The sequence below is a fragment of the Micropterus salmoides genome, unplaced genomic scaffold (genome assembly GCF_014851395.1).
Source record: "Micropterus salmoides isolate LMB-PRFRI ecotype aquatic unplaced genomic scaffold, ASM1485139v1 Ms_hic_scaffold_19, whole genome shotgun sequence".
In the NCBI taxonomy this organism is placed as follows: domain Eukaryota; kingdom Metazoa; phylum Chordata; class Actinopteri; order Centrarchiformes; family Centrarchidae; genus Micropterus; species Micropterus salmoides.
This window is the reverse complement of record NW_024041039.1, coordinates 6,705,002-6,729,926: the sequence shown is the minus strand read 5'-3', so window position 1 is coordinate 6,729,926 and position 24,925 is coordinate 6,705,002. Positions and strand designations below refer to the sequence as shown.

General features: G+C 40.2%; 1 protein-coding gene across 1 annotated transcript; it reads right to left on the bottom strand.

Moving 5' to 3' along the window:
* Positions 1–20,544: 20,544 nt before the first annotated feature.
* On the bottom strand, positions 20,545–23,713 carry foxi2 (forkhead box I2). Its single transcript, XM_038728004.1, has 2 exons — positions 23,009–23,713; positions 20,545–22,261 (listed from the first exon to the last, which is right to left on the bottom strand). The coding sequence occupies exons 1-2, from the start codon at positions 23,613–23,615 to the stop codon at positions 21,666–21,668; spliced, it is 1,203 nt and encodes a 400-aa protein (XP_038583932.1). The 5' UTR covers positions 23,616–23,713; the 3' UTR covers positions 20,545–21,665.
* Between the last annotated feature and the right edge of the window lie 1,212 nt (positions 23,714–24,925).

Genomic DNA, 24,925 nt, shown 5'->3' with positions numbered 1-24,925 from the left:
ATGTAAGGCTTGGATGCAGCCATGGAAACCCATTCCATGAAGCTCTCTACGCACTGTTCTTTAACTAATTCGAAGGCCACACTACGTTTGAAGATCTGCAGACATTGACTCTGCAGAAAGTTGGCGACTTCATGCATGCGCTGACCCCACTCTGTGATTTTATGTGGCCTAGCACTTTGTGGCTGAGTGTCTGTTCCCAATCGCTTCCACTTTGTTATAATAACACTAGCAGTTGACCGTAGAATATTTTGTGGTGATTAAATTTAATGAATGGACTTATTGCACAGTGGCAACCTATCACGGTACCACGCTTGAATTCACTGAGCTCCTGAGAGTGACCCATTCTTTCACAAATGTTTGTAGACGCAGGCTGCACGCCTTATAGGGTTCCGTTTGTGCCAAAGGTTTTGACAAAGCAAGACAACACAGTCAAATGACAAGGAGGGCAACAGACGACAGAAGCAAGTTGAGTTGACAAAGTCATGTCAACCAAGCATGCCAACTTATTTTTGCACAAACGGGACCCCATGATACCTAGGTGCTTTTATGGGTGATTTTCTACACCTGTGGCCATGGAAGTAATTGGAACACCTGAATTCAATGATTTGGAGGGGTGTCCCAATAAAGTGTATGACAGTAATACTTAAATGTAAAGGAGAAATTATGCCTAATTCTACACTAATATCCCATATTAACACAGTGGTAAACAGCAAAGCATTCCGCTGAACACTGAACCAGGGATGCTGTGATGATGCCCTGAAAGCAACACATATACTGCACCAATTTTAATTTTTGGATTTTTCCTCAAATAAAACTGTATGTCCTTAGATAACTTACATTTGAAATATGCTACAACCATATTTACTGTCTACATAAAATGGCTTTAAAGCACTTCTGCACTGACTAATTTTAAGTGAAGTTAGCTGTCTGATTGCATTTCAAAACTCTAAACATGTCTGTAACAGAATGATGATATAAAGTATTAGGCACATAGTTTGGGCCTAAAAGAAGGATCCATGCCCATTACTGAGCCAGCAGTGTCCAAGGCGAGGCATAACCACCTGATGATGAAAGAGAAAAAAGCTCAAGTTCATTAGGAAGTGTAAGATAAATTGACAGATGTTTGGCTCAGGCTGCTGGAAACTATGCCACACACAACTTTTCAGCACAATGCATGTATAAAACACACAAGTCTGTGACGAGCTGTAGACCGCAGCCCACAATGAATCACAGCAGTCTTTAATAATGGGAAGTTGTTTATGAACCTGAAAAAATAGATGACTTATTATTGTCATCAGGCTGTTGACAGACGTGCTGTCTGCTCTGTCTGCCTCTCCCTCTGTTAGCTTGTTTATATGCATATTTATACTCCAACATTCATTAGGATATAAATAGTCAATTTAACAACATTTGTAAACTTGTTTATAATAACTGATTGCAAATGTAGGTAAACTGAGCTGATATTTCCACTACAAGTATAGCAGTTTATGTACGATTCACAGTTTGTTAACTCAACAGTGCAATATACACCGATCAGCCATAACCCAGTTGTCTAGCCATCACAACTTGGCCCTTGTCAAAGTTGCTTAAATCCTTATGCTTTATCATTTTTCCTGCTTCTAACATGTCAACTATGAGGACAAAAGTTTCACTTGCTGCATCATATATCCCACCCACTGACAGGTGCCTTGGTAATGAGATAATCCCTGTTATTCACTTCCTCTGTCAGTGTTCATACTGTTATGGCTGATTGGTGTACTTTCCTTTGGTAGAGCCTTTGAGACCTAAGACCACCTCTGGGCCCATGTGTGCTATAGCAAAAACTTAAGTGAGTGTTTACCAAGTGGAAATTTAAGCGTTACTAAATGAAAACGGGCTGCACCACAAACTACTTTTTATGTAGTAAGTATTATCTCTTACAAAACCTACTGCCAGATATTGATACTGTTCCGCAGTAGACTTAGTGAACTGACAATATTAGCTTGACCAATTTAGAGTAAAATCGAAAATACGAAACACAGTCAACACATTTGACCTGGCACTTGATAAAAATGCTGTTTATTAATGTCCATGTAAAATAAAACAAATTCATCTAAAACTGTTTTTATGGAAGTTATGTTACAGCTGACAGTGACTAACTATTTTTGACTGGATGGCACTCTACAGTTGTTTCCTGGTGAGTGATTTACAAATTACTAAAGTCTTTAGTAGCTATGTTTTAATGGGGCAACTTGATTTATTGGTCAGCTGAACAGATAGTGGTGTGGACGAAGTCAAGCGGTGTTTTCACAGTAAATTAGTTTGTGAAATACATACTGTAAATTTAATAAACAGTGAATATTGTACTTTTTACTCCACTGCATTGAATTCAGATTAATAAAAATTTATTGTTATCTCTACATTTAAAAAATGCCCAAAATCTTAATGTCCAGTTTAAATAAAATGTTTTACATGTTAAAGTAATTTGTTTAAGAAAACCTTCTGAGAACTTTTCTCATTAGTGCACAATCCAAGTGGAAAAGGTCTATTTTCATTCCACCTCTAAAATTCACTATATCAGAAATCTAAATCTAACATTGGTCAGAGTCTACCCAATTTAGTACAGCTTAAGTCTTGCTTAAGGTAACTAAAACATTAGGAAAGACTTTACACAAACTTAGTATTGGAAAAGCTGATCCTGGCCTCTGACGCTCCTGTAGATGGTAGTTTGACAAGGCGCATTCTGTTCACTTCATTATTTGTGTTATTTAATGTGACATGTATAGGAAGAAACTGTGGTTGAGATTTTGAATTAGACTTTAACCTGTTTACTGTTGCTCTATGCAAGGATCACGTCTACATGCCAAGACCAAGTGGTTCACCAAAAATTAATCATTAATTGGTGCTGGCACATTACAAGACAGTTACACAATGAAAAAAATAAGATCTCACACAGTGCAGACACGTGCGGTTTAACAGTAGACTAAACAAAAACACAAGTATAGCTTGAAAAAATGTAGTTTGCTCACTTCTCATGGAATTATAGATCTTCAAATTTCAAAAAGATCTGAGCACTATAAATCTTCCATAACTGATTCTTTGGCCATAAGCTGTGAACACAACACTGACATATTATCACCCTTTAAGTTGAAATGGGGAACTTGTAAGCAATTATTTATGACATTACCATTCTTTGTCGTATTTCTCATGTTTCTGGCCACCGGGTGAATTTAGGTCCAATACTCTCCTTTTAGCTTTGTTTTGGTCTCCACCAACTCCTGAGAAAAAATATCTATATTTAGCTCTCTGCATTTAGCTGCTAAATGCTCACACAATGTTCACCAGCTATTACTGACTTTGTCTGCTGGACAACCAAAACAATAACTTCAAGGTCCAGTTTCCTACAAAATCACTTTAAAATGTAAAGATTTCAGGTATGAAATGGATGAATTTTCAATCTCAATTGTATTATTTAATTGTAATACATGGTAAATGTTGATGGCATTCACTAAAAGATGATTCCACACCTACTGAAACTGTAATATTTTATATATTGAAATGCATTTGCAAATCACAATTGTGATGTGAACATGCACTGTGTGTGAACTATAGTGTTCTGATAGTTGCCAGCGTGTGATTTACTTTATGAAAGATGAGCAGGATTTGTTTTGTTATATGTGAATATGCTCTTCATGCACTATAAGGTGCTTTGGATAAAAGCATACCATGGTGTTAGTTACTTTTTGATGCACACATTCATTTTATATTCTAACATTCACATACATAAACTGTAAATAGATTATTTGTTAGGCGAAGGGTTTCCCTCCCCGCAGGACATCCTTACCTTCCTCCAGATAGTTCAGAGTCAGGCAGAGAAAGGCAGATCAGGGGCGGGGAAGCGTTGTGGGTGTTCTGCAGCGTCTGGGCTGGACCGGGCTAGCGCTGTCTGTGGCTCAGCGGGCGGGTGTGTGTTGTGTAACCCAAAGCTGTGGTTGGATTTTTTTCCCACATGAGCTGTCAACTGGTTTCATGGCATGCAGAGAGAAAAAAAGGGGCAAGAGAGAACGATGATTAATTCAATTAATTCCCACTATGACAGTTTTCTTTATGAGAAAATAATAAATCAAGGCTATTCAACTGGAAATAGAGATAAATGTGAGATTGTTTGTTGTTTGCATTTTAAGGCTGGTGTTGACTACTGCTTTGTTTGTTTCAGTAGTTAACAAAACCAAAACTGTAGGATTTCTGAAATATTTTCCCCTTCCAATCACAAATATAAACAAAAGCATCTACATTTTTGTGTCAGAGAAGCATTGTTTGTGCCTTCCCCTCTTTAAAGACTATAAACTTGAATGACTATCATAAATTTCATGCTACTTAGTGTAATACGCCCTATAAAGATTTTTATGTCTCTCATAAAAAGGTGTACCTGTGAATTAGAAGGTGTTCCGTTGGATTTACCCTTCATTACATGGTGAAATTAGCTTTGGATGTTGGAGAAAAAGGTATGTAAGTGAGACCACCGATGTAATTGGGCAGAAAAGTATTGGTATTCCAGGAAAAACTCTGTAGGAGAAAGTTGGTGTGAGTAAAAACAATTGTTTTTGTTTTGTGTGGATGCAGATTTTACATGCAACCAGTCCTTTCTCCTCCTATTTCTCAGACAAGACACTCTTACACACCCAAACAGGCGGTGGTTGTACAGTATGAGGAGAGGAGGACAGGGGGGTAATTTAAAGCTGAATTAGGACCTTTTATACTGATGCTATATTGTCAACACGGCCTGTAAAACCTCCTCCTTCACTCCTCTTCCACCCGTCTCTGCCATTCTCCCTTCAGTTCCTCTTTATTTGTTCTAATTCCAGGGACCGGCTGGGTCTTGCCTGGATTTGGAGAGTGCTTGGTTTCAAAGGGTAATTGACACCTTACCTGTAATTTCATGGTTTCACTCCACCTGCCTTTGATGTCTGGGTCTCGGTTGGGGCCAGGATGCAGAGGGAAGAGACGATGGCGTTGTGCTGCTGCATGCTCTGCCGCGAGTCTCTTCCAGCCCGCCTGAGCGGTTTTCTGAACATGAATGACGTCTCATGCAAACCCAGGTTATTAAAGAAGAAGAGGGGGGTTCCACGGGCTGCTGAGAAGCTTTTCTTGTGGTGACAAATAGGCCTATAGAGTTGTCAAGACTGACTAAGAGACACAGGGATCAGAGATGAGTCAGGGGCATAGATGACGACCTCTCCAATTTGAATAGATCACATGAAAAACATTGGAATTTGGAAAAGAACTATTAGTCACACTGTTTTGCCATTATTGTGAATTAATTTTATTTGATCAGCAATCTGTGACTGTGGAATATCCTGAGTGAAACTAGTAGATTCATTCAAACACAAGATTCACATACTAGTTGTTACATCCCAGCATTCTTCAAATAATGTATGTGGGAGATTACTTGGCTGAAGTTCACTTCATCGGTCATTTTGTTGAATCCTCTGGAGAAAAAGCGTGAACATTGACTTTAGAATATTCACCACAGATATTTAGGCAAAGAATGAGCCTACATGATAACCTTTATAGAGGGTATGCATTGATATCACTTCCCCTTCAGGAACACGCTGGACTGAGTGGCAAAACATCTGTTACCATGGCTGCGCTTAGCAAACCGGAAGTAAAACAAGTGATTATTTGCTCAAATTAAAGGCAGTTGGACACAAAAGTGATCCTTACTGCTTACCAAAGAAACAGTGGTCCAGCTCTTTCCCATTTTTGATGTGTTGTTTGTGTTTTAGCTGATTCAAGCTAACACTGCTGCTCGTCTTTCTGCCACTCAGTGAGCGTAACTGCGTTCTGTGAAATGACGTGCATACCCTCTATAGACTTTTTGTAACTTTTTAAAATGCCAACTTTATAAATTTGTGTTTTTGTGTTCCTCCTATTGGTATTATGCTGTACAAGTGTCATTATTGTAAAATCAAATAACCCTTAAAAACTTAAATTAAAAAAAGGTTGTTTTTTCATCCCATAGCAACTATAGGCTACTACAGTCTGCTAATCCTGGGCTGCGGTTGTGAATGTAAATAGCTGAGATGTCTGTGCATTGTGCCTCACTCTAGTCTGCATGCTCACACATGCATGCTGACTGGAAGTAAATGGGTCAGATAGTGCTTTTGAATCATCCTGCTCGTTGTTTGTCAGCAGCAAATAACATTCATGGAAGGAGCTGTTTTGGTGTGCGGGATGAAAGAAACAGTTTGTGTTGGAAGCTACAGTGCTACCAGAAACACACAGAGAAGCCATTAGGAGGAACATCAGCTGAATTAATGGAAAGGTTTTTGTGTGTGTGTGTTTAAGGTGTTTAACATGTCTGGTTAGCACAGTGGAGATGCTCCTCACAGGGGTGAGAGGAAGGTTACCTGTAAATCCAGGCGAGCAGCAGTGAGTGATAAGAGGGGAGTGACAATGAAAATTGCATTTGTGCAACCATGAATCATTACAAACAACCCCTTAAAAGGCACCCCCCACTGTAATTTCCACCTCTGTGATGCTCTATTACGGGTTACTTTATTACCTTCTATTACTTTACTGTGCCCATCTTGGCAGATGTAGACCTCACACTGACTAACAAAGCTTGGCAGGTGAATCTACAAGACTGCTTTTCCGTTTGAGTGCCAAAAATAGAGAGACAAAAAAGAGCAGTGCTTTAAAGGAGGATTACGTAATCTGTGACTTGTTGATTCCAACAGAAAGACCACAGTTTACTGCAGCCTGGAGCTGACACAAATATTCAAGTCCCATTTTAATAATGGACACAAATAAATGAGCCAATTTATGGTGTTCATTGAATAGGTTATTTGTGCCTTTTAGGCTCCCTGTTTTGCTTTTACAGCAGCAAATGAACTGTTTTAGTTTACTCTCAACATTCTCAGTAATCTAATTTCCAGCACCAGCAGGCAGAAAAAACTAACAAACAAAAAAACATTTACCTGCCCAGCAACAAATGACAGACAAAGTTACTAGCTGGTAAACAGCCAGATATTTTTCTTTGTTAAAAGTTAGTCACTAGTTCAACTAGTTGACTTAGTTAAAAGGAGAATGACTATCACGTAAGAAGAAACCTGATATAAATAGACTGCTGATGTTGCTCTATCTCGGTTAGATATGTAAATAAGCAAGTGTTACACAGCACGTTCAACATAAAACCTTTATACCATGATGATGATTAAATGTTAAAGCTTGCCCCACTGCCAAGTGGCCAAAGAGATACACTTTCCCAGACATTTTAAGATATTTGCCACTGAGACTTCTGCTGCCAATATAATGGAGGTGAACAGAATGTTGCTTGTTGTGCTAAAAGCAGTAAAAAATGACAGCAAATTGTCTTTCTCCAAAAATTGCAGTTTGCAACATTGTTTAATAGCCTGCATAAATGGTATAGGCTGAGTTGATGATTTTGAGAAATGACTTATAAAACCCCCACAGATATATTACAATGATTAATGAATTTGTGCTATACTTCTTTCTTTAATTTATATTTTCTTTATTTATTTTTATTTTAAAGAATTTGAATAGGTATTTCCACTGGTATTTACTATTAACAATGGAGTTGATGAACCATCTGGAGGAGCTGAGGCAGACTAAGCTGATCACAGAAAAGTGGATCATTACAGTGAGAGAACAAGAGGCAGAGGAGGGGGAGAGAGGCAATCTGAGGAATTGCAGAATGAATGAACGAGTGAAAACATATTGGTCATTCTGAGTTCAGCCCCTCTCCCCCACTGCTTCTCTGCCTCGCTGCCCAGGCTCTGCTGGGCACAAATCCAGTTTTCTGTCCAAATTACCAGCTCCGCTTCGCAGAAGAAGGCCAGCGGGGTGAGAAGATCTCACCCTCCACCCCCCTGTCTGAACCCCTTGCTGGCCCGGCGCGAAGCTGACGGAGCGTCGCGGATGGCCCTGGATTGCACCTGCACTGGGGGCTTTCCAGCTCTTCTCCCTTCATTTCACACACACAACCCCCAGACCATAACACTCTTTCCCTTTCTGTGAGTTTCAATCAGGTGGCCTACAAATTCGCCAAGAGGCTGTAACCTGCAGTAACTATTCGGATAGAAAGTTGCCTCAGAACGTTGCTGAATTAAATTGAAAACTTATCAGAGGAGGGTAGAACTGGCAGTCCTCATGGAGTGAAACACATGTCCAAACCAGCCAGCATTCAACAAAATAAAAGGGTTAATTTATTTGCCACTTTCGAAAGGAAAATAATGATGCTGGTAATTGTTAACAATAATGTGTTTTATGTCAACCTGCTCAACCGGTTGCATGTAGGATAATTCTTGTCTTAAACTTGTCTGTTGTGTTGACCACAATCCATTTTTGTCATTGTAACTTTATGTTGTTAACTTCATATTTCTTTCAAAGTCTTGCTTGCTTTTTAAAGTGAGCCTAACATTTGTGGTCACTATGGTTACAAGGAGGAATTACAGGAAACTCCCAAGCTCTCAAGCTAACCTTTGTTCCTTAGAGAACGTATTTTATCTGACTTTCTAAAAAGCTGACACATTTTTTGGTGCTTCTCTGTTCATACATAATTTGAGAATTTAATGGCTCGTGGCAGAAGAAAACTGAACTCTTATGCAACACTTACCAACAACATGCATGTGACAGTAATAATTTAGAAGTGCTTTTAAACAGAAGGAATGACGTCAATAATGTAGACTGGTGGGTTTGGTATATGTATCTCTGGTCAACTTCCCAACATCCAATATAAAGCAGAGCCTGTGCCTCAAACTTTGCAGTTGGAAGAGCTGGGCCTGGCTTGATAACGGTAGATGACTACTAGAGCTAGAAATGTCTGAGCATGTGTATAAAATGGCTGTCACCCTGGGAAAGGGGATAGATAATAATATCCATTTAAATATCCACCTTTAAGTTATTTCCTGGGATTTTAGAAGAGTCACGTTTGAGTTTGGTATCACTTGTTAACTCTCTTCGGGCACAAATCTTTTCCCCTGGAGGCTTGGAGCGTCGGGGTATCATGATGACGGGCGGCTTCCCGGGGCTTTGCTGTTTGTCCTGGCCCTGCCTCAAGGTTGGGGGTTGTGTTTACCTCATAACAAAAAGCAACATGGTTTTGATGCTCTGCCAGTGTGCTGCTGTATAAACTGTAAACAACACACACACACACACACACACACACACACACACACACCTGCTGCAGTGGCTGCTCCCCATCCTGTTCCCCCTCTCTCTGTAACTCTTTGTCACTGCCTGAGTAGAATTTACACACACCAACACCCTACCTCTCTGTCATTACCACCATTGTGGTGCCCTTGAGCAAGGCACTTAGCCTCTAATTGTTTGAGTGGAGCTGCAAACTGTGACCGTACTGGGCAGCTTCCAGGTGTGAATGGTTTAAAAGTGATTTCATGCCTACCCAGGTGGCCATTAGGTTTAGTTAATTTCATTACGGTATGAAAATCAACTTGCAGAAACTTAATTTATACTGCCTGGTATGGTTTTGTCAGTATCTAAGAATTCAGATTTGGCTGCATAACGGCAACATTTTTCAATGCAAGAAAATCAATCATTTAGTTTAACTGATCATTTTCAAAAAATATACATTATACGTTTAGTTTTCAATTAACATGGCTTGTGAATTCACGACCTAACAAGGAGGCTTTTAAGAAATTGTATCTGCTTTCATACCTTTGTTAAAAAATAATAATATTCATAGTCAATTAGTTAGGACAATAAATTGTTCATTTTGATGGATCATCTATCTCCAGCAATTTTCATGTCTGAAAATGGAAAGCAATGACTATACATTTTGACTATACTCAGGAAATTGTTAGTAGTAGTAATGTAACACACACAATGTGTGGGTTTAAATATGCAAAAGCTGTCCTTTTTTTCCTAAAATGGTCAAGCTGCAGTTGTGAGGGCCTCTCATGTTTGAAAATCCTTACCCAAAGACAAATTTTACTAGACTGAATTAGTTTTACTTTTTTATTTTACAAATTGCCCCATTCAGTTAAGGGCTCACTGTTTTTTAGATCTCCTAAAATTGTCTTTCTTCAGACAGCTGCGTTCTGCTTCTTTGTTGTCTTCTTTCCCTCCAGAATCTTTGGCCTCAGTTAGCCGCCACCACCAGAAGCTGACCAGCAGCTTGGCCGTGACCTCAGAGCAGAAACTCAGAGCAGTGAACCCAGACAAATATGGGTGAGGAACCTCAGGAATAGTAAACCTCGAGCACGCACAAATGCACACACACACGCACTAACTCCACCAATGTGCCTACTTAAAACCACCAAAATGATGCTCACTCTCACAGCTCCTCTCCAACCCCTTTCCTCAAAACACACACACACACACACACACAAACGCATACACACCCCACCACATTCAAATCCCTCCCCACCCACCTTACTGAATGCCCCCCACTCCCTCAGCTCTTTTCCATGGAGGCTGATTCCGCCCTCTGGATGAACCTTTCCCTGGGACCCTGAGCTCAGAGGGGGCTGGATTAGAGGATGAAGGCTGGAAGGGTGTGTGTAAGTGGTGAGGGGGGTTAAGATAGATAGTACATTGAACAAAATTATAAACGCAACACTTTTGTTTTTGCCCCCATTCATCATGAGCTGAACTCAAAGATCTCTTCTCTATGTACACAAAAGGCTTATTTCTCTCAAACATTGTTCACAAATCTGACAAAATCTGTGTTAGTGAGCAGTTCTCCTTTGCCAAGATAATCCATCACCTCACAGGTGTGGCATTTCAAGATGCTGACAGCATGGGTATTGCACAGGTGTGCCTTAGGCTGGCCACAATAAAAGGCCCCTCGAAAATGTGCAGTTCCATCACTCAGCACAATGCCACAGATGTCACAAGTTTTGAGGGAGCGTGCAATTGGCATGCTGACTGCAGGAATGTCCACCAGAGCTGTTGCCCGTGAACTGAATGTTCTCCAAACACATTTCAGACAATTTGAACCTGTAACCACACCAGCCCAGGACCTCCATATCCAGCATCTTCACCTCCAAGATTGTCTGAGACCAGCCACCCGGACAGCTGCTGCAACAATCGATTTGCATAACCAAAGAATTTCTGCACAAACTGTCAGGAACTGTCTCATGGAAGCTCATCTGCATGCTCGTCGTCCTCATCGGGGTCTCGACCTGACTGCAGTTCATCATTGTAACCGACTAGAGTGTGCTAATGCTCAGATTTGGTGGCGTCTGGCGCTTTGGAGAGGTGTTCTCTTCACAGATGAATCCTGGTTTCCACTTCACAGGGCAGATGCAGACAGCGTGAATGGCGTCGTGTGGGTGAGCGGTTTGCTGATATCAATGTTGTGGATCGAGTGGCCCATGGTGGCGGTGGGGCTATGGTATGGGCAGGCGTGTGTTATGGACAACGAACACAGGTGCGTTTTGTTGATGGCATTTTGAATGCACAGAGATACCGTGACAAGATCCTGAGGCCCATTGTTGTGCCATTCATCCACGACCATCACCTCATGATAATGCAGCATGATAATTCTTGGCCCCATGTTGCAAGGATCTATACACAATTCCTGGAAGCTGAAAACATCCCAGTTCTTGCACGGCCAGCATACTCACCCAATGAGCATGTTTGGGATGCCCTGGATCGGCAGCATGTTCCAGGTCCTGCTAATATCCAGCGACTTCGCGCAGCCATTGAAGAGGAGTGGACCACATTCCACAGGCCGCTATCAACAACCTGATCAACTCTATGCGAAGGAGATGTGTGAGGCAAATGGTGGTTACACCAGATACTGACTGGTTTCTGGAACCCCCCCCCCCCCGGATCCCCCAATACAGTCAAACTTGTAAACAATATTTGAGAGAAATGGGCCTTTCGTGTACATACAGAAAATCTTAGATCTTTGAGTTCAGCTCATGATGAATGGGGGCAAAAACAAAAGTATTGCATTTATAATTTTGTTCAGTGTATATAAATAGATATATTTTTTATGTTTAACACACATTTGTTTGAAGCACTTGTCTAGTGTCTAGTTCATGTTGTGGAAGTTAAGACGCTCCCCCCACCGCAAACACACACACACACACATACACACACACACACACACACACACACGCACACACACACACTGCCAATCTCATACTGAACCACAGGGGCTCCTCCCTGTACTCCCACCCCATCATGCACCTGTTCACAGCTATGTCCCAGCCTGCCCTCCTTCCCCTACAGCATTCCTCCAAACACACATGAACAGACTCTGACATCTTTGATATCCCGAAACACAAAACCCTAAAAAAGACTTCACTATTTGGGTTTCCAGCCGGGTAATTAAGCAATGTTCCTATCAACAGACTTCCTCACATTTGATTTATGTGCCTGTACTGTATATCAATCTTGTGTCAGCAGAAGTTCAAAATCTCCTCCTAGTGACAAATGAAAGATTGATTCCCTGCAATGAGCATGAAGCCTGTACACCCCCACATAAAATATGGCTCTGTCTCCCTCCCTGCCAAGGCCGTGTGCAAGTATTAGCTCCTCAGACAGACTGCAGCGCCAAGGCCTCATCTAACCCCTTAATTTTCAGCCTGGAGGTGTTGGGACTTGTTCAAGAGATGTAAAATGGTTTGGGAAGGTTCCCTCCTCAGTCCCATCATGCAAAGCAAAGTTGCACTCATATTAAATACATTGTGATCAAAGACCTGCAGGAGAAACAAACACTGCAGGTTTTTGCTGATCACAAATATGTTAAAACAGTACATTTTGGTAAAATGCTTTCTGTCATTAGTGTAACAAGGTGAAGGGTTACCCAAAAAGGCACACAAACTAAATAACATCAATAAATAGTATTGCTATGCTTACCATATGCAGTGGTTCTCAAGCTCAGGAGTATGCACCATCCCCTGGACATTATGATGTATGTCAGTCCAAATATTAGCATAACATCACTGCTGAGATGGTGAACATAGCATACCTGCTGGACATTAGCATGTTAGCATTGTCACTGTGATCTTGTTTATTTTTACCAGTTACCTCAAAGTACAAGCTCACAAAGCCACTAGCATGCCTGTAGACAACAGAGAACTGTACTGTAAAGCAGTAAAGAGTCTTCTTAGTGATCTGTAATAATAGAAAAAGGTAACTGACAAATTTCACTTCATGTGAGCAAACTGCATAAAAATCCTTAAATGACATGTATTCTTGCATAAAATTCTTACATCTGTCTCTTGAGAAGCCTCTCTGAAAAACTGAGCAGATAATGTGTGTTAAAGATAAATTGTATTGTTAATTGCTACTGTAGTTGCAGCTGATGGGGGGTCAAATTTTCTAATAAGTGCTCCACTGTTTTGGGACACGGCAGAAAGTCATATTTTTATCAAAGCAAGATGGCTGAACCAAAGGTGTTACAGTTTGTTTTGTTGTTTCCTATAGGGCAGTGAGAGCGAGTTCACCTCTCCTTGATCTCACCCTCTGTTTACCCCTGCCCCCAGCTCTCTGTGAGCCAGGGCATGGGCGTCCAGGTCTCCAAGGTCCAGGCAATAACAATAGCTGGACTGTGCTGTCCTGAGCCCCAGTCCCGTACAATGACCATGTCCATGTCGATTAGCGTGGGGTGGCAGCGGAGCCCTGTCCGGCCGTGGCTAATAGCTTATTACACAGTGTAAAGTGACAGTGTGATTTGGAGAGGTGCCAGAGAACGGGCCCAATTAAAGGAGAAAAGAGAGGAGGAGGTAGTGTGTGTGTTTGGAGGGGATGGGGGGTGAGGACGAGGGCAGCAACGTGCATTCCTCTGAGCTTCGGTCTAATTCACCCATGACGGGTTCCCTGGGGACTGACACCCTCATTCGTGGAAAATATTTGAGTATCCTCCTGCTCTGTTGTTCCAAAACACATCTGAAACAAACCCCAAACACACTCACAAGCTATGTTACCACTACATGGTTATGGGTAAACAACTCTGTTTACTTGTTGATATAGTTTGAAAAATGGGACAAGGAGAATATGGAAGAAGAATATTATTATTTACACCAATACAGCACTTTCTATGGCTGTGTGGTTAATGGCATTTAAGTTTAAGCTGACAAGATCGGATGATGCTCTCACCCAGAGCAGATTACACGGAGTGACAAAGCAGAATATACTTTAGGGACCATGCTGATTTCAGTTTATTAACCACAAACCACATTCTGCTAAATTTAAAAAACATATTGTACATATAAAAGTGATTTTCTACCACAGCGTAACAGCACCAGCACATACACTGTGTGACACAGACATATTCTTGTAATCAGTCTGATTAGGACTGAGAGCCATTTGCCTCTAATTTTCCTAACTTCTAACTTCTTGTGACATGCTACTCTGATTATTGACAGTGAAACAAAGGTACGATGATCACTGATCGCTCCTAAGATGAACCAGATCTTGCCACATCTTGTATCATGAGCCATTAAGTTACTAGATGACTTGGTAACACTAGTAATGACTCATTAATTGCACATTACTTCATCATTAGTTACTCTACTTGTGCACCAACAATGGAGCAGTTGTATGCTGCAGACATGATTTGACATGTTTTGATGCTATTTTTCCCACCATAAAAACTTATCATCAGGGTGCCCTGGTGGCTTAGGGGTGAAGGCACCAACCACTTACTGCAATGTCCCTGGTCACTTGGGGAGCTTTTTTGCATGTCCTTCCCCTTCTCTCTCTCCCAACATTTCTAGTGATCTCTATACTTTTGAGAAACCATAAAATGTTCAAAATAATGCTTTAAAAAAGAAAAGTCTTTGTCACTATTCAATTGTAATCAACTTTTCATGTGGAGTATTTGATTCTCAAACAATAGATTTTTTTTAATTGGAGTATCACTTTAACCTATCACTTACTTCTAGAGCTCTCCGTGGCTGGACAGCGAACTCATTTACTAAATTACTTCATCCTCACACACTGAGTACACCTTGTGGTTCTACTGACTTTTTGTTGGCTGTAAATTAAAAACTAAAGTAGCTTGCATTACTGTGTTTGTATTTAATTTTGTTCTGTTTATTAGTTGAAAACACAGAAATGGCTATTTAAGGGATCTTAAGAAGGCCAAATTCTTGTGCCAGTTTCTTGTCAACTTTTACAGAGGAGCAATAGAAAGCATCCTGACTGAAAACATCACGAACTGGCATGGGATGTGCATGGCCCCGGCCAGGAGGGCTCTGCAGCAGACCATTGTTACCTATCTACTAAGGATCAGTGGTATCGGCTGCTGTCTGGCAAGACATACAGAAGTATCTGCTGGGGTACCACCAGACTACAGAGCAGCTTCTTCCCCAGGGCTGCGAAACTCTTTAATTCGTCCTCAGCACTCCACCATGTAAAATAGTTTTATTTCCAAGACTTATTTAGTCACCCATCTACTGTAGCATTTATACTTTTGAATATAATTTATTTTTGGGAGTTGCATAAACACAACTACAACTTAATCTTATTCATGTGTTACAAGATGATAAATAAAATCTACCTTGTAAAAAAAACACAACTTAAGTCTGTTCTATTCCTAAGTAGGCCTACTTTTCTTACTAACTTGCTTCAGTACTTTGTGCAGTCAACAACAATGAGTACTATTAGTAAATCCCGCCAGCCAAAGTTTCACCACAGCTTTACATCACTTCACCAAGTCATCCCACAGTTTAACAGTGGAGACACAATACTTCCCCATTGGTGGATAAACCGGAATAAAGCTGTTGTAACAAAGTGTTACCGGGATTTTTTTCCCAATGGGATGTGGAGTCTGTCAGTTCGATGTTTAAGCTCTGGGAGGAACAACAACAGAAGGGGTTAATGTAATCCATTTCATTGGTGGGGGACTCTAATAACTGGTCTCTCCCTGTGTCTCCATTGGCCCGCGGAGTTTCCATTGTGCTGGCCGATGCAGGTGTGGGACATGCTTTGTTGATCATAATCCCCCAGCCAAGGGGAGAGGCTTTGAGTGTGTTTGACGTACCCCACCGGCAGGCCCTTTGCTCCTCGGCCGCCGAGCAGTCACCGTCTCCAGCGTCCGCTCATGGGATCCGACAGGCGGAAAAATAATGAACAACACCTCAACCCGGGGCTGACCTGGCTCCAATTCACCAACTCCACACGAGGGGTAAACGAACCACTTAATTGAGCCTTCCAGGATCAAATCATACTCAGGACCCCCCCAAGCCACCCCGCGATCAACCCTCCCCACCCCCGACCTCAACCTCCTTCCCAGACACAACCCATAAAGATGTTTTCCTACACACCCCCAACTCTCATTCCTCAACTTCTTTACTGTTTTCTTTTGTTTTAACAGTATGCATATCTAAGACTGAACAGCACTGGTAGATAAACTTACTTCCAGTTTTCTTTTTGGATTAAAGTTATTATGGAAAATAACGGAAAGATATATGGGCAACACTTTCAAAACCATTCTTGCAATGTAACCAAGTAGCCTATATTTAGGCCTACTTGTTTACGTATACATTTGTATAATACTTTTAATGTACTTGACCATTTCCATTTTTATGCTATGTCATATTTCCACTCCACTACAATTCTGTGGGAAATATTGTACATTTGTTTCAGAGCTGTAGTTACTGGTTACTGGTATTTTTAAAGATTTTAAAAACAAATTATAATGAGTTTATAAAATATAATGCATTGTCGTAGATCAAGTTACCCGACAGTTTGTAAAATAGTAGATACACATAATAATATAAGATTAGCTTCACCTCGACCAACTAGAAAAGAAAAATGCTACTAAGACAGTAATTAATCAGTAATAATAATCCACTTATGCAATATATATAGTATTAGACTCAAGAACCATTCAGCTTTACTTATGTGTCTATACTTAAGTAATATTTTCAACTTTAATTGTTTTGCAATATGTTATCGCTCTTTTTACTTAAGTAAAGGATGTGAATGCTAAACATTCTGACTGTTTAGTTTTAATGTTTGTGGACATACTGCATGTTCAAAGTTGCTTGAAAAATCTATTAGTAAAAACTTTAATGGTGGTTCAAATTATCTTGATTTAAAACAACTGCTGCTAAGGTATTTTAAACTTTATCATCATTTGAAAATATGTCATTATAAAGACAGAAAATACAGAGGGAGAAAGGGGGGGTGATGTCATAAGGTTTTCAACTGGAACGTCCCAGTTACATGGTATGTGTCTTAAATGACTACCAGGGCGATCCCAATATTTTATAAGGTATTTTTTGTGTACTTGTTTAATTCTAGATTAACTACTGGTACATGATGAAGGTTTTAAAATTATACTAATGAATTTCGCATAGATGCAGGTGACTGAAACACACAGCTCAGCACGATGGATCTCTATTAAAAAAATTGTTGACCTGTCTGCTAAAGAGTTGCAGTAAAGTAGATTTTTATAAAAATCCATAATTTACTGAGGCTAAATCACACATGAGGGCTGCAGCAGTAAGGAGCATCCAATTCTTAGCAGGTGAGACACCAGAGAGTCATTCAAGGTCACTTGTCCACAATCAACTCAAAAGCTAACAGTGGAACTCAGTTTCTGAAACGGCACTGAATATCCACTTTTGTCAGATATTTTACCTGTCTTTCCTTTGGTATAGTTTTATAAAACATTACAGACTGACAATTGAGGTGATCATGAGTGTGCTGTTTACAAATTAAAGACATCAAGCTATACGTTTTTGGGGAGTGAAGTTTAAACAGTTATCACTTGGAACCACCTTAATGTAAAGTTTGCCAGGGTTGTCAGCAATGAAATTAATGTATTAGTTAAAAATAAGAATTTCACCACAATTTCAACCCCTAACCCTAACTAAAAGCTTTTTTTCAGTTCCTTTTGTATATACTGGATCTCTAAATAACAAAGCATTTTGATCTTTGATGAAAATCTAATTTGTCCTGGTTTGTGTCTTGAAATGAGCCAGTGGACTGATACAACAACACTCTGTCCTTATTTAACATCACGGTGAGCAGCCTTGATGAAGTTGATCCCCAACCCCGAACCTTCACGTGAAACGTGCTGACAACACCAAACAGTTGCTTTCTGTCCTCCCTCTGAGATGTTTCTCATTAGCAAGGCGTCACCTGTTCCCTGTCCATTATCAGAGGAACAATTTATGTTGGAGGTTCTGTGGGGTCGTTTTAGGACATGAACCTACAGTTTACAGTCACCCCTCAAAATAGCACCCACAGTCCTGTGTTCAATCTGCTTCCCAGCCGGACCAACAATGGCGCTTTTCAAATGTCACCCGAGCCATGTGGGTGCCAAATTAGGACGGAGTGCCTGATGTTCCAGGCGCAAAAGAAGGTGGTCAAACAGAGCCTGGGTCAATGGATCGCCTCTAATTGCAAAGTTTGCACTTGGCTGCATGGGTTCTCATTCACCGGGCAGCACCGGTGCAGTCTGCCAGAGTGGAAAAGTTTTGGATCGCCTGTGCAATGCATATAACCCGGTTTTACCTCTACAGTCTGATCTTGGTCATGATGGCATTAGAGGGCAGACCAGTGCCTCACAGACAAGTAAAGTCCTATTTAAGACCAACAAAATGGAAAAAATAAATGTTAACTGGTCCATGTTCTGAGCAGTGGATTGGGGTACTTTTGCATGTTCGATGACACCAGTATGAGTCTTTGGCTTTGAAGTTGTGTTTACGAAGAGCAAAATTCATAGGCCTTAATTAGTAAGTTAAAGAATGATTAATTAAAAACGGGCCACAAAACTGCATGACATACGGGGTATTACTTTCAACAGTGTTTTATTATTATCAGATTTTTATCAGATCAGATCATGTTTTTGCCCTTTAACTTTATTTAGTTCCTCTTGTTTGATACTAGACAGAAACAAAGCTGCTTTCTACAACTTTACCAGCTATTTAGTTTGCAATTATTCTCATGATTACACAGAGCTGAAATGGACAATACCATCATATCAATTTCACGGCATAAATCGTACCTTGAATACATGCATGGTGTGAATCCTAAACAGTGAAAACTAAATAAATTATCAAATTATTGTCCCTAATCTGCACGATGGGTGGCAAATATTTGCAGAGGAATTACGTGATGTGTTGTCTCTTAGCAGAACCAAAGCACGATGGCATCCTTTCAATTTGGGGCAAACACTACTGGAGAATGGAAACAAAAGAGATGCTTAAACCAAGTCGGTCTAAGGGGGATATCTTCATCTCTCTTCAGAGTCCCTAATTGATACATGGGGACTGGTGTGAAGGACCGAGGACAATACCTCTATTGTTTCACAGTTTTGTGAATCAAGACGTCTGTCAACCGCGGGAGCTTGGCTTCCCTCCAAACTTGAACTTTCTCTTTTGATTTTTGCCGAAGCTTTACCCGGCACAGCTCAACTGTGATAATTTTTCAGTCAGATTCAACATGATACGTATTCTGAGAAAGGGATTGCTTGTCTCAAAGTAACAGGCAGAATGGAGCGTGATTTAAAAGTTAAAATGGTGGAGAACATTTTAAAACATTTACCATTTTTGAGGATGTAATCTATTGAGTTAAATATATAAATACATATTTTTATTTTAAAAAAAGGTAGGAATTAGGGACTTGATGCTGCACAGAAAATCCTGATCAGTAAATAGAACATTAATAAACAGAATTATTTCAGAACTTTGGGCAGCAAAGATCTCTTAATTGCAGATAAAATAGAAATTTCCTTGAACAAGGAAAATGCTCCCTTAAAACTTACTAATTTGAAGTTAACACTGTCCCCGTTTTCCTTATGATTTGTATCAAATTACAATTATTTCCTTTTTGGAAACTTCCTAGGAAATTATAAGGAAGTTACTGACCTGTAAAATAAATGTATTACTGTGAACACTCCTCATGTTTAGAAACATATTGCAGTAATATTAATTTATTTCTTTACTTCCCAGAACTTTTGACCCGCTCTTATTCAGGGTCTTAGTGGCCACAGATGAGGCGGTTTGGGGGGTCGACCACCGACAGGAAACAACGCAAGAATAAGTGTAAATGACTCTTTACAAATTTTTAAGCAACAAGATTGTCCTCTGAGTAACGTCACTCCTCGAACACTGATCTGACAGGAAAAGAGAGATGTAGATTAACGATGAGATGGATGTGAACTTAAATCATCATAATGACAAGTAAAAGTGGTGTTAGACAGTGTGAGAACAGCACGCCTAATAAAGAATGCGTTAATTTTAGTTTAGAACCTGTTCTGTGACTTAAATTCTGCAGCAAGACTTTGCAATAAAAAAGTGCTTTTAATGTTATAATAAAAACACATAAATGAAAAGTTATGTAAAACTAATTTGTAAACATGTTTCTGGTGAGCAGGGCCACTAAGTTTATAAAACTAAAATGTTCACAGTAAAGAGGGCCTGCAGAAACACAACTAACCCATGCAGGTTTTATGTTGTTTTGATACAAATGGCAGAGGCTGCATTGAGCTGAAATGGAGTAGAAGTAATTAAAAATGAAATTAAAGTAGATTTATGGGTATGCATTCAAATGATAATGATGCCCTGAATACACTCGTGTCCTATTTGAAAATGATGCATGACAATACAATAGAGACCACATGATATTTATTAATAGTCACAGTTGAAACTGCCTGTGAGCTGTGTGTACTGTATAAAGATTTAAAAAAAAAGACAACAATAGATACAAAAGCCATTCAATGATTGCCACACTGAATCCTGAGAGAAACCATGATATAGCATATAGTTTTGATATATATATTTATGACATCTGGGTTTTAGTGATACTGTTTTCGGCGCATTTTGTAAGCTAATATCATTTACTTCTGCTTGAATCAAACTATGTTCAGACAACAGTAGAAAACAATGCCTATTAGCATAAATAGCATAAATAGTCACAAACTATCTTTATAATTTACAAAAATACACATTTATAAACGTCCATGTATTTACATGAGCCTTAGTGCTGTGGTTTCAGTCAACGTGGAGGATATAAAAATAAGGCAAGTCCCGTCTCGGTTTATATTTGTATTAAATCAATCTTTACTGCATTTGCAAACTGTCTAAATATACAGGTAAACCCGTCATAGCAGGGAACTTTTATCTCATATGATTGTCGTTTTGAGGTAATGGCGGTCTCACAAAGGCAACTTTGGCAGATTTTAGTTGATTATGAATAAACAGTTTCAACATATGGAATCAACTGCAAGAATTTGGCCACTCCAAAGAAATATGGGATAGATTTGGCAAAACATCAAACTTCCATTTAAATCTTAAACATGACAGAGTGGTTTTGACCACAAGAATAGGGAAAGTTTCGGTTGAAACTGCCAAAAACTGCAAAATCGATGCTTAAAATATTACAAAAGACACAAGTGTTCAGTGGTTATCTTACTTTGCAAGTATATTTTAGCATTAAGAGCAAAGTAGGAGCTTTGATATAGTGATAAAAAAAGAATAAAAAAAATAAGTGCTCATTTTTTGTTTGTCTTTTCCGGCTGGTGTTTTCCACAGTTTGAGTGCTTGTCAAGTTGAATCAAGCTAAAACACTCTATTCTCTAATCTCTCCGGTGACACTGATCAATGAAGGGAGGGTTGTTGCACCCTACACTCTGACCTCTCAGCTGAAATGCATGTATGTATTTTGTGTTTCAGTGGGATTCACTGAGCAGCAAGTCCCTAAAACAGTGTGACGATGTGGTAAATCAGCTCCTATAGCTCTGCCCCTTCCCTGGGATAAATTAAGCTGTTGACACTGAAACTGTTGTAGAAGTGACTGTTGAACTGTCCGCTCTGCCCGCTGCCAAAAGTGTTGTAGTACACTCCACGGTTGAAATGCAACCCCTCGCCGTGTTCTGATGTCCCAGTGTCCTGCCCACCATGGTTGAGGTGGTACGGGCTCAAGGCCGTAATGTTCCTGTTAGAAAGCTCGTTCACCAGTCCCAGGGACCCCTGCCGGCTGGGGCCCCCCGAACTAAGGGTCGACATGTTGCTGTAAAAGTTATTAAAACAAGGAGCGGTCGAAGCCAGTCCGGGCGGTGAAGATGAAGATGAGCTCTTATGGTTCTCGTTCATCACCTCCATCTCTGGTGAGGATGGCCCCAGGAGCTGAGGACTGTCTGAAGGCTTCAACGAGGCCGCCACTGCTGGCCTGCCGTCCTCCACTTTTGTGGCTCCTGCTGCTGCTGCAACTGCTGCTGCTCCTCCTGCGCTGCTAGGATCTGTCCGCCTTTTCCTTTTCCTGCGGAAGTTTCCGTTGTCAAACATCTTTTCACAGTTTGGGTCCAATGTCCAGTAGTTTCCTTTTCCTGTAATTTAAGATGAGATACATAACAAATTACAACCATATCCTGGTTTGGTTGAATAAAGATTTGCCTGATGGGAGTTGTGGGACCTAATATGAATATAAGTTATATGGTCTAAATAAAATACACAATTTCTTTTTACGTGAATTTACCCTTTTCCTGCCACAATATGACTCTACAAATCAATGTATGGAAAGACAATGTCTTAGCAAACATCTACCCTATATTTTCAAATGAGCAGTCATCATTTAGGCTATTTCATATTTCTTTTTGTTTGGGGCATTTTATGACATAGTGGTGTTTAAGGGAACAATAGTAAATAACACCTCTCTGAACTGATGGCCATGGTAGTCTAGTCCAAAGTAAAGGTTAGGTTATTACCTTAAACACAATTTATTTCTAACGTATTACTACACTACATCTGCTACAGTTTCTACTTGTGTCATATTTTAACTTGATGCTTTTAAAATAAATTAGAAGATTACTACACAGCATCAGTTATTTCGAGTATGGATAAGACTTATTTGACCTCACATAACTGATAAGGCTCTGTTAAAACTATGATAAAGTGTTAATTTGGTGGCTATTCAAAACTACTATGCTACAAAGTTTATCTTTTCTTTTTTTTTTTTGATTTTTACATTTTACAGGACTCAAATCACAACTAATTCCCCATCTAATTCAACGTCAATGAGACCTAAACCCCAAAGTCTTGATAATAACATTTGGCCCTTGGTGCGATCACGGTACCTGGATCGTCCTCGTCCCTCGGCACTTTCTTGAAGCAGTCGTTCAGAGACAGGTTGTGCCGGATCGAGTTCTGCCAGCCGGCTTTGCTCTTCTTATAAAACGGGAAATTGTCGGCGACATACTGGTAAATCTGGCTCAGCGTCAGCTTCTTCTCGTGCGCATTCTGGATGGCCATGGCTATGAGCGCGGAGTAGGAGTAGGGCGGCCGGACCAGCTTCAGCAGCTCCTCCTGGCTGGCGATGGACAGCCAGCCCAGGTCGGGCCCACCAAAGCCAGGTGAGTTTGTTATGAACTGCCGCTGTGAGCCGTATGAAGGCGGGATGAACGACGCCGTGTTGTTGCCGTGCAGGTAGGATGCGGAGGAGTTGACGCCCGGCCCGTTGAGCCACAGGTACGGGTTTGGAGACGAAGCGTAATCTCCGAGGCCGTAGCCGGCGGGTCTCTGTGCGCCCTGGAGGCTCTGCTGGTGGTACATGCTGCTGAAGTTGTCGCAGTAAACAGCGGCCATGTCCGGGGCCTCCTGGGCGCCTTTAGGTGGGAGAGAGCCGACGGTAGGGGAGGTGTGTTGGTGGTGCTGGTGATGGGACTGAGGATCGATGGAGTTCATCACTCCCCGCGGGAAATCCCAAAAGGAGATAGTGAAGCGGTTCAGGTGGCCTCTCCCGGTGGTGCGCAGGCAGTAGCAACAAGTGTCAGGGAGGTTGGAGAAGTTTGGGGAGTTTTAATAGTATAAACCCTTGACAGCAGCCACATCCAGGCACCAGATAATTCCCAACAGCCAATAGGCACACACTGAGTAAGAGGGGGTGTGGTCATATTCTATCTCATTCAGCAGAGAGTTGGTCAGTGGTTCCCAAATGTTTCCCTGTCAAAACCTCCTGGAGAGACACAACAGTCTGCTGCTGGGTCCAGGTTCTATCTGAGGGGTCGAGGCTGTGATTTTATAACCTCAATCAACAAACAACAAACCTGCAATAATATAACTTTACTATCAGTTTTTATTGTCTGTCTCAATTGTGAACCTTTTATCTGTGGAGAGATGCTATAGGCTGCAGTGCTCTAATAGAACTGCACTTTTAATACTCTGCCATGTTTTACCATCTTTCATCCAAAGTGAATATGAAGAAAATGCTTTGTGTAGTTGGGTGTTGTACTGTTATATATATGTCATGTTATATTCAACATCATATCATAGAATTATACTGTGACTCTTATTAACAGTAAATCGGTGTGTGAATCAGTATGCATCACTACAATATAAAATATAATACAATACAATGTAAAATATCTCACAATTAATTAAATTAGACTGACAAAATTTATGAGCTGTATTCAGTAACATTGAAAATATTCCCTAAACTGTTTAATGGAAGTTGAATTTAAAAACACTAAAAAATATTTTATACTGAACTTCACCCTTGAACACAGGTTGGAAAGGACTGAAAAGCAGATTACTGATTAAAATAAATTCCTATTATCCTTCTAATATTAACTATGTGTTTTCCACATGAACAATGTAGATTACATCTTTCAGGCAAAACACCTGCCTTGTTTTCCATAATATTTCCCAAACCTGTGTGTCTAACCCTGCTACCTAAATTTGTGATTATCTGCACATCCTATCATCATAAAAAAACAAAGAAAAAAACCCCATTATGAGTAGGACACTTGCTAAGGGAATGTTGTACATTTTATGATACAATTTTATACACAACATAATAAGCACTATGGATAATTTTGATTTTGGCAATTTAAATTCATATGGTTATTATTCTTACTTATGATATATAATTGAATGTTGTTTATTAAATATTATTTTATTATTATTAATATTATTTCAAGCCGAAAGAAAGACATGATAGTAATTTTACATAATTTCAATTTCAGTAATACTAATAAGTTTTAAGAAATTAAAAC

Coding starts and splice junctions, on each gene's coding strand:
- foxi2 (XM_038728004.1), bottom strand. CDS start 23,615: ATGAACTCCATCGATCCTCAGTCCCATCACCAGCACCACCAACACACC. Junction 22,262..23,008: donor GAGGGACGAGGACGATCCAG/GTACCGTGATCG, acceptor CTTAAATTACAG/GAAAAGGAAACTACTGGACA.